The sequence below is a fragment of the Neoarthrinium moseri genome (assembly GCF_022829205.1).
Source record: "Neoarthrinium moseri strain CBS 164.80 chromosome Unknown scaffold66_Wmoseri_CBS_16480, whole genome shotgun sequence".
In the NCBI taxonomy this organism is placed as follows: Eukaryota; Fungi; Ascomycota; class Sordariomycetes; order Amphisphaeriales; family Apiosporaceae; genus Neoarthrinium; species Neoarthrinium moseri.
Genome location: NW_026055180.1, coordinates 170,335 through 184,780, shown reverse-complemented (window position 1 = coordinate 184,780; position 14,446 = coordinate 170,335). Strand labels below are relative to the sequence as shown.

Genomic DNA, 14,446 nt, shown 5'->3' with positions numbered 1-14,446 from the left:
AAGTGCCGTAGCTCATGCCAGGGTCTAGGCATCAGACCATTCACAGGCAGGATGCGGACACTATAGAGTTGGGAAATCTAGCCTCCGAGGGACCCAGCAGCTTCGCGGCTACTTCCAACATGGACTGGACCCGGATGCGCATGGAGGAAGACGGTCGGTGGTATGCGTACAAGGATTGGTACGCACGAAAATGGTCCGACACAAAGAGCTGGGCTTATGCACGAAGGAGAGCGTTGGTGATATGGCTGGTCATAGTCCTGCTTCTGCTTGGCTACCTCTTTCAGTTCACCACCGTTTTCCATCCGTCACGACTCTATTCGATATCCTATCAGGAACAAGTCGCACGGCATAACTCGTTGGTATCCCAGAAGATATGGCAGATTCTGCTTCCAATGCCGAAGAAACTCAAGAGCAAGCCGGTCGCCTTTGCAGAGCCTTCAGCTTGGATGCAGATGAACCCAGGCTACACTTATACCCTCTTTGGAACCGAGGGTGCTGTAGCATTCCTGCAATCCAGATTTCCACGCCGGCAAGATTATCTAGAGACTTTCAATGAACTCCGAAATCCCGGTTTGAAGTCAGACTTTTTGCGGTACATGGTGCTATACGCAGAGGGTGGAGTATATAGCGACCTTGACACACGGCCGGAAAAGCCCATTGACGAGTGGGTTCCGACGGACTACGAGACGGTAGCCAGGCTGGTGGTTGGAATCGAATACGACTCTCTCGGCGGCGATATTGGGAAGGATTACACTTACCCCGTGCAGTTTGCACAATGGACGATAGCGGCAGCCCCTGAGCACTCAGTCTTCGTGAACATGACGGAGCGCTGCATCCGAGGCTTGCATGAGCTGTCAGAGAAGTACAACACAAGTTTAGGGGAAATCAACTCGAAGGACGACGAGGTTCTCAAGGCCACAGGCCCAGTGGCTTGGACGGAGACTGTGTTTGAAGGGATCCAAGTGCAAGCCCCCGAGCTGCAGAGCATCAGTGATCTGTCTGGGATGAAAGAGCCTACATTATACGGTGACATACTCGTACTCCCTATCAATGGGTTCGGGTCCGGCCTACCACATTCAGGAAGTGCAAGGTGGTTCACCCCGAAAGAGGCCTTGACAACTCACCACTCCGAGAGCTCTTGGAGGATTAATAGTTAATAAGCCATTGCGTCTATTTCTATGGGTAGCAGCATGAAACGCAGATATGAACGTCCCTGAAATGGCGCCCTTCTCAAGGATGATGCCAAGGAGAGAAAGGGGCTTTGCCCATATCAAACAGTCTGGCATTCCCTGTTCGATTGGGGATCTTTTACCCGATAATGATCATAACGCAATACAAAACTAACGCAAAGCCAAAGGGTTCATATGCCATGCACATCGTGTGAGTAATCGTTGTCGGCCTCCTTTAGCAAGAATCCTGACGGAGCGCTTCCGATTGTTCCTTGGGGCTCTTGAGACTAGCTTCATTGCCCGGTTTGCCTTTCTTTTTCTTGAGTCTCTCCTTGAGACGTCTGTTCTTACGCTCCAGCTTCTGGGCTTGAGCTGTCTTTTCCTCCAGGGCGTCGTGACAAGCCCTTATTGACGCATTCCTATCCTGCACCAAGGCTTTCGTCTGCTGGATAGTGTTCTCAAGGTCCTTGATAACTTTGTCCTTTGCTCGGATACAACAATCCTTCTCTTGGAGTCTTTGCTTTGACTCCTTGATTGAATCATCGTTCGTAACTTGCAGAGTTTCGAGCGCCGTGGTTTGGGTCGTGATCAGGGTATCTTGGGTCTCAATTCTTCTCATGTTGTAGTCTTCCGCGCGTTTCAGCTGTTCGATCCTCCCATTTCTCTCTACCAGTTCAGACTCTTTAGCAGAAAGCTTTGCTGTTAACCTTCTGCGTAATTTATTACGCTTAGCTTTGACCGCTTTGAGGGCTTTGTCTTTCACTGCTAGAGAACTCTCTCTTGCGCGGATAACGGCTTCCTGCCTCTCGAAGAATTCAGTCAAGTCCTCGTCACAGCCTTTGAGCCTGTCAATGGTGGCATCCTTTTCGGCAATCTGCAGATTGGCCGAGTGTAATGCTGCTCGAAGATCCTCAATCTCCCCAAGCTGAGCATTATGAAACATGCCAGCTCCACCAGCATGGGAAGAGGGCGGTTCGCTCTCAGCAGTATGATCCATCTTCACGCCGAAGTCCCTCAGCTCTTTCGCGGAAGTTTCCCTCATGCCCGAATTGAATGAGGGATCGCCCAAGGGTCGTTTGAGAGTCGGAGGGTTTGAATCAGTCGAAGCATTAATGGGCAAAGCGTTGGCATCGTGATTGGCGGCCGGGTTTACCATTCCTCCACAAAGAGACTGGTTTTGGTGAGACCTTACCTTGCAAACGTTCGTATTGCAAGACTCTGGTATAGGAGTATCTCCAGAATGGGTGGTTTCAGCGTCTGTCCCCTGTGGTGGGTATCCAGTAGGCACAGCCCCATTGGCGGCATCAAGGAGGTCGTTTTGTACTTCAGGTGACCTTGATCTCTTGATCCAGCTATAATCCGGGCAATCCAGTCGATGGCGCTTTCTCAACGGCCCCAGGTTGTTTGGATGGTATTCCCTGCTTGGCTTTGACTTTCCAGATGTGATAGTCTCTTGTCCAGACTGGCGCTGCGGGGCTATGAGAGGCTCCGAGTGATTTAATTCCGGGGTAGAGGTTTCACTGCTGCTCTCAGACAGAATGCCTTCCTGCAGCAGAGAAATGAGAGCGGTGAAACGACCCCGAGGATGTGTGCCATAAACTGGAGAGGGGCAACGAACGTATTAGCATCAGAGCTAACTTAGGTACTACGGTAACTGCAGTGAATTTCCGGGTAAAACTCACAAGATTCAATGATCTCATCATTAGCGGCAGGATACTCCAGGAAATCAGCGGCCAAGTGAGATTGCAACAGATCTCTCCAGTCTTGTCGAAGGCATGCACGCGTAATGACGCCAAGGCCGATGCAGGCGGTATAAGTTTTCCTCAACCGGAGCATCGCGTCAAAGATGACGGTGAGGGCTGTTGGCTTTTCACGGCAGCGGCCTGCTGAGCTCTCAAGAAAGTCCTCTCGGGCATCGGCATAGTATCGTAGGATGTGAACTATCACTTCCTTAGATGGAGTCCTGGGCCCAATATCGCAGTCAGAGGCAATGTTCTGACAGTACTCAGGCGAATTCACATCAGCCTGATAAGCCAGGGCGGTTCGACCCAGAGCCGTTAAGTTTTTCCTAGCCACCTGCCATAGCGAGTCTGTGATCCGGCAGTAATGTGACCTTGCCAAAAGGAAGTCACGCGCTTCGTCATTCAACAGGTGATGGGAGTCTTTAAAACCGGGATGGCTGAAAGGTGTTGAGGAGCCATTGGTTGAATTGCTTCTTCCAGTGTGGGCTGCGTCATCCGAAGTGGCCATCCTGAGTGCAACAATATGCAATGGAGTTGAAAGGCTGATGATGGAAGGTTGCAGGTTGGAAGTCAAGCAACTAGCCTAGGGGTGAGTTGTAGGAAGTATTGAGTTGGGATGAGGCAAACTAAGGGTGCTGAAAAGAGAAGAAAAGACGTGGCACGACGACCACACCACACGGGATGGCATGCAAGGGATCGCAATCCCAGAATTTCTCAATGAGTTCCAGCTGAAACGCATTCGGCCTTGGTGGGCCACAAAACAAGATTGGTTCTCTTAGACTACGTCCTGGGCTGACAGAATCTTGTAGTGGATGTGACCAGCATAGCAGCGACGCCGTCGGCAATGTAGATGGGACAAGGGAGCTCGGAGGTGCAGCTTGGTGCAGCTTGAAAAGACGTTACCGTGCCTTCCTCAAAAGCAAGCTGCGTTCTGATTGATGATTGGTGCTAACCAAAGATCGGCAGCGGAAACCCTATTGCTGAAGTGAAGAAAACTACTTCTGTCTCCGGTGGTCGGTGACCGTGGTTCGTCAAGTACTAACAGAATAGTAGGCGCTGATAGTATGAAGAGGAACAGCTTCCCAGCAAGATTTAAAAACTCGAAGTACTGTGTGAGGGACTTATTCATGCTAAGCAAGTCACCCAATTGATGTGAAGTAAACCTTCTGCCCAATAGACGCTGACGAAGGGCGGGCATGAACCAGAGTGGCACCTTTCACGCTCTCACTGCAATATGGGACTCGCATTGGCTTTCCGCTCAAATGTCTGTTTCTGCGCGAAACCTGTAAAGAGCCTACGGCATAGCCTATCACGTCACACCATAAAACGACGATATCAAGCTGCCGATCTATTACGAAGAGAAGTAAACTAGCTGGTCGACTTTTGACTGTCTCCCGTATCACGTTGACTTACTGTGGCCACCTCTGAGTCAAACGGTTTCCTACCATAAACGGCGTACCTGGATTTCGGTCAGTAAGATCGTCTACAAATATCTTTGGAAGGTGTGCTACCAGGGTGTATAACCACGGATTCGGCTCCGTGTGAGCTCGTCCCTCGCCGATGTAATGAACTCGTCTATCTCACTTGGAGACATGCCGGCATTCCTCATCATTTTGTATCCAACTCCACGCAGCCCCGAAAGATAGTTGGCTTGCATCCATTGGCCCACCTTCTTCGCCTTAGGGTCTTTCGGCCATGGACCACAGGGTGCCTTGAACTTTTCTTCTTTTACTTCAGTGACTAGCAGGTCGTTAGTTACAACAACAGCAACATCAACAACAACACCCTCTGGGGCCGAGGATCGCAGTGAGGGCAGAACATGATCAAAGAGACCTACACCCGGCCTCTTCTAGCCACGGCTTGTAATGTTGGGCTTTATGAGTATCCACACCATATACAGCGGCACCAGCGGCACACGCGTCATAATAGCGCTTGAGATACGATCCTTCGACTCTATCGTCACGATCGGGCCCATCTTCTGACAGAAGGTCCGCATACGCGTCTCCCATCTCGATCCATCCACCTGGATTAAGATACTGAAAGGCCTGCCGGATCAGCCGTTGTGGATCACGGATAGCAGCAGCTATCATGCGAATGTGGATGTAGTCAAAGCGGTGACTCCACATCCAGTCATCCTCACAGTCCATTCTCTCGAAGAGGCAATTAGGCACGTCGGGAACTGGCTGGATCTTGCTGAGGTCAACTCCTACAACAAACGACGTTGGATTTGCTCTCCCGAACTCCAGGGGCCAGATGCCAGTTCCAGAGCATAAATCGAGTACAAGCCGCGGGGCACGAGGCAAGGGGGCCAATGTAAGTCGTCCGTCCCAGAGGTAGGTCATCATGGCATGTTGAAGGTCAAGACGATCCTGTTCTGCAGGGTCGTTTGGGAGCAGATATCCACTGATGTCACCTTTGTAACTATGATATGTTCTCCCTGACTCCCCAAGGATGGAACCTTGCTCAAAGACGGATCCGCCTGCGATGTTACGGTTCAGCTCCTCATCGACGAACCCAGATACGAACGGGTTAAAACCCTGAGTACTCCACTGAGCCACGTCGGGTTGGCTTGACTCATGCGCACGATCTTCTGCCTTGTAGGACGAGAGAGGTAACGCGGAGGAAGGTTGGTTGACATAGGTTGGCCGACTAACGTGAGGGTTGAAGCTATGTTCCGGCCCAAACTGGTCAGACGGAAACTGGGAGAAATAATTTACGGCCTCAGAACACAGATCCGTAGCCCCCGACGGTATTTGGTAGGTACCGGTTGGGTCAGGCGGACTTCCGATTTCCTCCTCCTTGACGTCGCTGTCGTCGACATTGCTGGGATCCTGGTTGTTCGCCATCTAGACAGCGGAGATGACTCCTTCAATCAGTTAAGAGCGAGAATTTAGAGCAGAGAAGCCGCAGGCTGCGGAAATCCACGCAACTGTTGTCTTGTGCGGGGGAGTCTTACATAGATAACCGCCATTACAGGGGTCATGTGTGGGTTCGGTACCGTATGGCCGGGCCAAGATATTCAAGTACCATGGGCCAACCTTCAGAAGAGTACCCGCCAGACGTGCGATTCCTCGTTGGCATTTTGACCTTATTGCATGGCTGAGGCTACTATCGTTCAGCTCCATCACGAATCCACTACAAATGCAAAGTGTCATATCAAAAGAGGTTCATACAGAGGGTTCTTGCATGCCACGATCGATGTGGCAACAGCTGCTTCGTGGAACATGGAGGATCTGGGCAATTAATCACTTCAACCGCCAAGAACGGCCGGCGTAGCCTGGGGACGTATGAGTCGTTTATGATTTTGTTGAGATATCTGGTCGTCTTGCCCTTTGATTTGGGAGCCGATGAAACGATGGCTTGGCAGGAATGGCAGTTTAAGACGGAGCTGGAGCTCCACAAGCCAGTAACTTCATGGCGTCCGCCGCTGCCTCGAAGATGATGAATCATTTGCGGGACTGCAAGCTAAATGTTGTGAGAATAGAAGGCAATTGCTGCGTGCTCAATCAACGTCAGTGGAACCTGACAGGAACAGAGAGTGGCCACAGTGAGTCACTGCGGACAGTAGGGGGGCTGAAACGTGATAGTATAGGAATAATTCAATATTCTCGCTCAGTCGCTCAAGTCACACTATAAATACAGATTTATTGTTCTGGGAATAATTCCATCATATCCAACCACTCCATGGTAAAGGCCGTCACAATCTTCGCCCAATCTCGCACAGTCGCAGGGTCCAGGTGTGCGCCATCATCGTTCATGGTATGCCATATGCCGACGGGAAACGGTGAGGGTATGAGGTGGAGCGTCGGGACCCCACGTGTAATGAAGGGAATATGGTCGTCTTGGACTCCGGCGGAACCAAACAGATTGGGACTCTTGTCGGCTTCGGGAAGGAATGACTGGGCCGGGGTGCTCTCCAGGAGTCCAAGGTTGCGCATTCTCTTCTCAACGCTCGCCATGCCCTGGTAAGCCCAGTGTGTCGTTTGAAAGTATGACGGGACGGTCGGGCCGGCAGTTCCCAAGAGGTCGAGGAGCACGAACATGCTAATCTGCTCCAGCGGGGTCTTGTAGATAGACATGGCTGGGTTCATGGACGTTTCCCATTCGGCGGCGAGCGACCTGGCTCCATAGAGTGAATCCGTAGCCGTCCATGCGACGAAAGCCTCCTCGCCATCCAGCAAGAGGATCTGTACGCCCATGTCCATGGGGACAGTTCCTCCAAGCTCGCCGAGCGCAATCATCTCGTCGTGCATCCGCGTCATATACTCGTCGATGAACCTCGCCACATGCAACAGAATGGCGCAAGGCACGGCGCTGTCGGTTGCCCCAATGAACCCATCTGGCTTCATCTTACTATCGTAGTGCGCCACCAATGTGAGGTAGTTCGCCTGGCCCGGCTTGGTCCACGGAGGCTCTTTCCTCGCTATCAGGTTCGCAAAGGGAACTTGCTTCGTCCCGGTCGCGGGCGTCGTCGCCGTCGAGTTTTGCCATGTTATGTTCCACTTCGGCAGTTGAGTCCTGAAGAAACTGGCCAGGTGTTCCTGCGCCTTGGCCTGGCCAGGCGTGCCGGGAACTCGGGGAATGAGGAGTGGCGCGAGAAGGCCTCCGTTGTGTATGTCGAAGTCGGCCTCGTTGACGGTGATGTTTCGGAGGACGTCGTCTGAAAGAGCGCCGTAGGCAGTGACTGCGACGACGAGGAACTGGAGAGCAAGGAGCGAGAGTACGTGGCCCCACGAGGCGGCTAGTTGGCGCGGCATGGCTACCTCGGGCCAGCGAGGTGATGGCGCATCGAAAATGAAGCAGGCAAATGAGAGAATGGACACGGCCCTCGAACAGCCAACTTTGCCAACGACGCGCTCTCGATTGCTTGTGCTGAGGATGGGTTCCTCCGGCGTGGCATTCTGAAGGACAACTTGTCAGAGTGTTCCCGTGGCGGGAGCTAGTCAGTGGTGTGGGGTTCCTGTGGCTGGCTCCCGTGACAGACAGCCAGCTTCGTGTTTTGAGTTCGCCCCCCTTGTCATGGCAGATAGGTAGACAGCGTAAGACTGCGTTACACCTGCTGTCAAAGCCTCTATGCCGTGCTATACGCTTTATTGAAAGATGTTGCAATAGGCTGGCAGATCTGAAAAACGTAGTCCGTTTGGACCGTCCCAACTGCCGCCGCTGCCAACGTTGGCTCGATAGTCAGGGACTTGATCTGGTGAGAGCTACGATCGAGAGAATCTGAACCTATTAGGACAGTCAACGCCGTGGTATAACATCGGCTTCAATTGGACACCATAGAGACGTTTCAACGGCCTTCAGAACTCAAATTGGACGCGCTGCGGTTCTTCTGACCTACCTACAGGCCAAACGACCCTGACTAAACTGCTTACGCCCAAACCAAGCTTAAGTTAGGGCCCGGAAACCGAGGCTCAAACCCTGCACGTTATCCGTAACAGCGAAGTTATCAATGGCGTGCCATTGAAACTTCCATGAACTGTGCATCTAGGCCTTCGACCTGGGTGAATTGCACTCGAGCGGCTTCGAGCACTTTTTGGCCCGCATTGTTCTGGACGAAGGTATGAGCTCGTGAATTCCAATATAGACAGCCTTAATCTTATGCCTCAAGGCTATGACACTATCCACACAAGTCCGGTTTCCGCTGAACCGCTCGTTGCACGGCTCCATGGTCGTGTACAGAACCGTGTTTGGCGGAAGAGCTTCAGCAACCCGGTCGTCTGGCAGATTATCACTGTTGGTCCGCACAAGTTGAGGATGAACCACAAACGGCCCAACGCCTTGCTCTTTGGGAGGAAGGATACAGTGGTTGATCCCCAAGTCCACAATGGTCTGTACTTTCAGACACGCTCGGGACCTCTTGCAATATTGGATGGGCCACTTACCCGCGACCAGCTCTGCCCCGAAACTGTCGTGTCATCTCCATTGAGCGTCGTGGTGAGAGCTTTTGGGCGGACACCGGCCGCATCCAAGTAGCGCTGGAAGATGGAACCGCACAGTCATTCTTCATCAAAGCGATCCAGGGAGACGAGGGTCGGAGCATGGTGCGCAGCGAGTACGAGTCGACCAAAGCTATCCACTGCCTACAGCAGGACTTTGTGCCAAGACTAATCGCCTGGGGCACTCTTGAATCTGTTCCCGACACACATTTCCTCCTCTGCGAATATCGCGAGATGGTAAACAAGATGCCAGAACCGAGCGAATTCGCAGCCCGTTTAGTGGCTCTACATCACAGCAGCAGGTCGCCTACTGGAAAGTTCGGCTTCCACTTGACGACATACAATGGCAATCTGCCGCGAGCCACACAATGGGAAGACAGCTGGGAGAGGTTCTTTGCTACAAGTCTGAAGCTGGCACTCGAGCTAGAGCAGATGGCAAAAGGCCCAGACCCTGCATTTGAAATTGTGCTCCCGAGACTATATGAAAAAGTGATACCTCGCCTCCTAAGCCCCATAAAAAGCGACCGTCAGAACGTGAAGCCTTGCTTGGTTCACGGCGACCTTTGGTACGCAAATTCTGGCGTCGACAGAAACACAGGCAATTGTCTAGTATTCGATGCATGCTGCTTCTACGCGCACCACGAGTGTACGTTGGATCGTTGATGGAACTACAAGGATCGGCTATATCTCACACAATTTGCACAGATGAGTTTGGCCAGTGTATGCCTGACTGTATTAGAAAACAGTAAGTTACTTGAAATTTGAGAGACAGTCCTGACGCTGAACTCAATCAGAATGTTGGGGGACATCAAAGATCTCGTGTTGAGATATGGCTGACCAGAAGTGTCACATATCAAATACACCTCTTAATAGTTAGCTAGCAACGGATCAGCGACTGCGTAATCTTCGGTGATCGTCAACAAATGGAACTCCACAAACTGCTTGGCTGTCGCCGTCAGTATGCTCCTGGGTACACGCCACAACTTGGGAGCCGACAGACTGGTAGTCAATGAATACATTGGTCAAACCTTGGGCCACGTAATATCACCTCGCGGAGTTCTTATTGGATCAGACCTCCCGGCAACTGCTACCATACCGCATTTCCGAAGGATGCACATCTTCCCGATCCTCTAGCTCACTCCACCATGGTAACACCTTGAATCTCTTATACCATTCTTTCAACTCAGAGAGTTCCTCGTTCTCAAGCATATCCCAACCGTACGTTAAATCAAGGTACCTGCAACCACCGGCCAAAGTAGCATCTACTAGACCCGCCCTGTGAATCCCAGGAGTAAGCCACCCTGCTCCACTCAATGTCGGATTTGCCCACAATTGGACCTTGAGCAGGTTCTTAACTGCGAAGGCGTAAGCATTGAGAGCAGCGGCGTGACTACGCTCCTCATTCTTGAGAAGCGACCAGGCCGTAGACTGCGGTACAGCATGCTTTATATAATATGCGCCATCGGTAACCGCGAGATTGATCCCTGCGATTAGGTCATTCATGATTGCGACGCTCACTGCATCTTCCGGTGCGAGTGCAGGACCGTGGCCTCCATAGACGGTTTCGAGATACGTGATAATTGCAGAGCTCTCATGGATAAAGCGTGCATCGCCGGTGCTTGGATCTATGATACGGAGACAAGGGGTGCTTGCGCCCTTCGGCGCTGGGTCTTCGGCATCCAGGTAAGTAAAACCTTTAGCTGTATCAAAGTTGATCAAGCTTAGCCGCAGACTCGGATCTCCTGTCTTGCCATGAAGGAGGTCTGACGGTGAAGCGACCAACCCCTTCATTAGGAGGTAGTACGAGATTCGACGTGGGAACATGCCCTCAAGCCAGAGCCAGAGGGTATGTTGAAATTGACTAGTCATGATGTTCGTTCGCATAGGTGCCCTTTAAGTATGTGCATACCGTTGATTAAGGACTTGTTCACCGAGAAACACGACGATGTCAATTTATACTTGGCCTGCGATTTAAATTTCTCCGAAAACTCCCCGGCGAGAGCACTAGGACAGATTTCCTCAAATCTATGGAACATGAATCGGAGACTTATTTACTTGATTATTGACTTTGCTCTTACAAGGAATTCGCAAGTTCATTAGAAGTCAGCTCGCTTTTACCACTCAAGATTGGCAAGGGACTCCAAAGTCTAAGTCGTTCGGCAGGGCCTCATCTCAGTTTGGCCAGTGCGACTATTGCAGTTATAGATCGTAAGCATATGGTGCGCAGTCATTTATCAGCCCTACTTTGAAATGTCTCCGCTGAAAGCCTCCGAGATGCCTGGTTGGCGATGTGCAGCGAACGGCCGAAGCTAGTGGAGCAATCCGGTGAGAATTCGGCTCGCGAACCTCCCATATTAGTCGAATGATCAGTCTCCACTATCTTGATTGCATGAAACGTGGCACGATGTTTCATAGATATGCGTTATGCATTTTGGATGGATCTCACACGTCGTGATTGATTATGCTGTCACCATAATCCTAGATGGCATTCCAAGGAAGCTTTAAGAGAGGAGGAGTGCCTTGTTTACCTATACATGAACCGATTTTCCAGTGCTTCGTCTCGCGCGCTACCGTGGCCTAAATTATTATAGTTTTCTCAGAACGATATGCTCGTGGCTGATACAACCTGAGTGTATCGAATAGTAAAAAAAATAAGATACCGAATCTCCTTGCCCGTTTGACGGGCTGAGGAGAGAGGGCTTGTAGGCCCAACTTGTGTAATAAGGCCCTCTGGCACAGATGCCGTCAACCACTCCGTGGCGTATCAATTGCTCAATTGACTCTTCCCGTTATCGTTTAACGTCGTAGATTACCCATTCCTTCTGTGACTCCTGCGGCGTGGCGCTGGCGTCGCCGCCTAGGCTTCATGGAAGATTCATCATGCTGTGGACTAGGTGGTGGATTCTTAGCAACGAAGAACTCACTTTTCCATTCTTACTGTGTAAGAGATCAGCGGGCGAAGGTCATAACTGCTGACCTACCCACAATGTAACAATATCGGTTCAATTCAGATACCCGATCTGGCAGTGGCATCAGTTCTGGTTGCACGCATAGTATATGGTATTTTGGCGAGCGTTAAAGACCTGGTCAGCTTTTTTTTCGATGAAACTTTCTGCTAAATCTCAAGAAGAATGATTCGTCCACTGGAATCAAGGATAGGATTGTGACGACTTAGAGGGAGTGAAACACCACATGAATGGCTATTTCGTCCGGCTTATTCCCACCGCCTACGCGGTGCTCATTAAGGAGCCTATGGATGTCATGATTGCATAAACACACAATATAATCAACCCGAAAGTGACACGGAGGCATATTCACGAATCGTCCACTTGGTACAAACATTGCTATCTAATGTATGCGGCTAGACGAGAACGGTCTACGTCTCGCATTCTAAAATATAAAGTCGCCCTTCGTATGGTCTCAATGAATCGAAAGCACCAGTAGAATGCTCATACGTTGAAATGGCTAGATTTAGCCGGCCGCCTGTTTCCACTTTCGGCAGCTCTAAATCTTGCGCCCTGTGGGTGAAGTTGAGTACCACCAAAGCCCGGCTATCCTTACTGGTCTTCCAATACGAATAGGTGTGCTCATTCTTTTCATCAAGAACCTCGTAATAACCATGAACCAACAACTTTGAGTAGTCCTGGCGAACTTTCAACATACGTCGCCAGAAATTCAACACACTCCCTTCATCGGCTTCCTGTTGCGCGACATTGATCTCGTCTGTCAAGTCATGCACACGCATCCACGTTTTGGGATTCGTTGAGAAGCCCCCTTGAGGTGTCGAGTCCCAGCACATCGGGTATCGTGCGTGGTCTCGCGACAGGTGCTGTATTGCTGCCTTTGCCTTCGCAAGGGCTACTGGGTCACTGTTCGTGGCCCGAGCGACATACTTGTAGAAGTTGCCCGACTCCACGTCTTTGTATTCTTCAATCGGCCAATCCTCCGGCATATTGATCATACCAATCTCTTGACCTTGATATATGAAGAGAGTACCTGACAATGTCGCATTGAGCATCGCAAGCATCCTTCCCGAATGGACACGGTGCTCAGGAGCGTCTGACGCAAAACGACTGATAGATCGCGCCTGATCGTGGTTCTCCATGAAAGAGGTTGTCCACGCATCTGTACCAATAATCAGGCTTTGGCTGTTGTTGACTGCCTTCTTGAGAACTGGAAGTGTCCAATTACGAGGAGTAGTGTCGTATTTGGTCTCCGTGCCCTGTCCCACATCCACAACATCAAACAGGAATACCATATCCAGCTGTTTCTCCGCAGCTGACACGTACTTCAAGACTTTCGAGCGGTCAGGAGTGTTGGGACACTCCCCAACTGTCATGGTATCGTACGGTGCCATCACATCGTGCATCTCGGACAAGAACTCGTGCATTCTCGGTCCGTTGCAGTACAAGCTAGCAGCGCCCTGGTGCTCTGCTTTCGGGTTGATGATAGGTGCATCAGGAAGATCCTTTGGCTTACTATACATATTTACCGTGTCGACACGAAAGCCGTCAACCCCCTTTTTCAACCAGAACTCGATGGCGGACGCATAAATGGCCTTGCGTGTTTCTGGATTCTCCCAGTTCAGGTCCGGCTGCTCTGGACAGAAAAGGTGCAGGTAGTATTCCTGCGTAGCCTCGTCCCAGGTCCAGGCATTCGTGCTGAAGTTGGATCGCCAGTTGTTTGGGGGTATCCGCCTTCCGTTTGCGTCGTACTTGGCTGGCCGCCAAATATACCAATCTCTCTTTGGGTTTGATTTTGACGATCGCGATTCTTGGAACCACTTGTGCAGGTACGAGGTATGATTGATGACTAGATCAACGATGATTTTCAATCCGCGAGAGTGGCATCCGCTGATAAGATCATCCATGTCTTGTAACGTCCCGTACGGTGGAAAGACGGATTCATAGTCTGAGATGTCGTAGCCCAGATCAAATTGCGGACTGTCATAATGTGGACAGACCCAAATAGTAGTGGCACCGATTGATTTGATGTAATCGAGCTTGGAAGTGATGCCGCGGATGTCTCCCAGGCCGTCGCCGTTAGAATCCATGAAGCTAGCGGGATAAACCTGGTAAACGACACCGTCTTTCCACCATTTCCCCTGTGTATTCCCAGCAGCCACTGAAGTGGCCGGCTGTGCAGTGCATGCCATGTTGAGGACAATGGTTTCAAGGTCGCCAAAACGGTAGAGCAACTTATTGCTAAGAATGACCAAAAAAGAAATAAAAAAATTCAAGATAAAATGCAAGTGAGATATATCCTTTGACGGTAGTCAATGTGAAAGATTGTAGTAGAGAAGCAGTCGAGGGTGAAATTGATGCGCGTACAACTTTATAACAGGGACAGCCACCAGCGAGAGTTAATGCGAGGAAACCTGCCGATGATCAGATGCCCCATACAAGCTCTGCTCTCATTCGTGAGTACTCGGTCCGAGATGCACTAGACGATCTCCATGATCGCTTCAAAAGTGCCTTGCTCCTATTCGCTGAAGATCGGTCCGACGTCTTCCAAGTAGAGGGGCCCTTGAGGTGGAGCCATACCCCACACGGAGACCCCAAGAGCAGCTGAATGTCACTAAACTAGATCGCGGTAG

The 14,446-nt window shown here is 50.9% G+C and overlaps 7 protein-coding genes across 7 annotated transcripts; 2 read left to right on the top strand and 5 right to left on the bottom strand.

The window, feature by feature from the left end:
* Window positions 1–119: 119 nt before the first annotated feature.
* Window positions 120–1,157, top strand: JN550_011368 (uncharacterized protein; the record flags this gene model as incomplete). The annotated part of the gene is made up of 1 exon (XM_049309726.1): window positions 120–1,157. The coding sequence occupies one exon, from the start codon at window positions 120–122 to the stop codon at window positions 1,155–1,157; it is 1,038 nt and encodes a 345-aa protein (XP_049166722.1).
* Window positions 1,158–1,404: 247 nt separating this feature from the next.
* On the bottom strand, window positions 1,405–3,419 carry JN550_011367 (uncharacterized protein; the record flags this gene model as incomplete). Its single annotated transcript, XM_049309725.1, has 2 exons — window positions 1,405–2,768; window positions 2,852–3,419. 2 exons carry the CDS (start codon window positions 3,417–3,419, stop codon window positions 1,405–1,407), a joined length of 1,932 nt encoding a protein of 643 aa, XP_049166721.1.
* Window positions 3,420–4,220: 801 nt separating this feature from the next.
* On the bottom strand, window positions 4,221–5,757 carry JN550_011366 (uncharacterized protein; the record flags this gene model as incomplete). The annotated part of the gene is made up of 4 exons (XM_049309724.1): window positions 4,221–4,259; window positions 4,325–4,370; window positions 4,423–4,651; window positions 4,749–5,757. The coding sequence occupies 4 exons, from the start codon at window positions 5,755–5,757 to the stop codon at window positions 4,221–4,223; spliced, it is 1,323 nt and encodes a 440-aa protein (XP_049166720.1).
* A 798-nt stretch (window positions 5,758–6,555) lies between these two features.
* Window positions 6,556–7,668, bottom strand: JN550_011365 (uncharacterized protein; the record flags this gene model as incomplete). Its single annotated transcript, XM_049309723.1, has 1 exon — window positions 6,556–7,668. One exon carries the CDS (start codon window positions 7,666–7,668, stop codon window positions 6,556–6,558), a length of 1,113 nt encoding a protein of 370 aa, XP_049166719.1.
* Window positions 7,669–8,512: 844 nt separating this feature from the next.
* Window positions 8,513–9,687, top strand: JN550_011364 (uncharacterized protein; the record flags this gene model as incomplete). Its single annotated transcript, XM_049309722.1, has 4 exons — window positions 8,513–8,741; window positions 8,807–9,496; window positions 9,556–9,595; window positions 9,645–9,687. 4 exons carry the CDS (start codon window positions 8,513–8,515, stop codon window positions 9,685–9,687), a joined length of 1,002 nt encoding a protein of 333 aa, XP_049166718.1.
* Window positions 9,688–9,918: 231 nt separating this feature from the next.
* JN550_011363 (uncharacterized protein) lies at window positions 9,919–10,719 on the bottom strand (the record flags this gene model as incomplete). The annotated part of the gene is made up of 1 exon (XM_049309721.1): window positions 9,919–10,719. One exon carries the CDS (start codon window positions 10,717–10,719, stop codon window positions 9,919–9,921), a length of 801 nt encoding a protein of 266 aa, XP_049166717.1.
* A 1,507-nt stretch (window positions 10,720–12,226) lies between these two features.
* Window positions 12,227–14,005, bottom strand: JN550_011362 (uncharacterized protein; the record flags this gene model as incomplete). Its single annotated transcript, XM_049309720.1, has 1 exon — window positions 12,227–14,005. One exon carries the CDS (start codon window positions 14,003–14,005, stop codon window positions 12,227–12,229), a length of 1,779 nt encoding a protein of 592 aa, XP_049166716.1.
* Window positions 14,006–14,446: the final 441 nt, after the last annotated feature.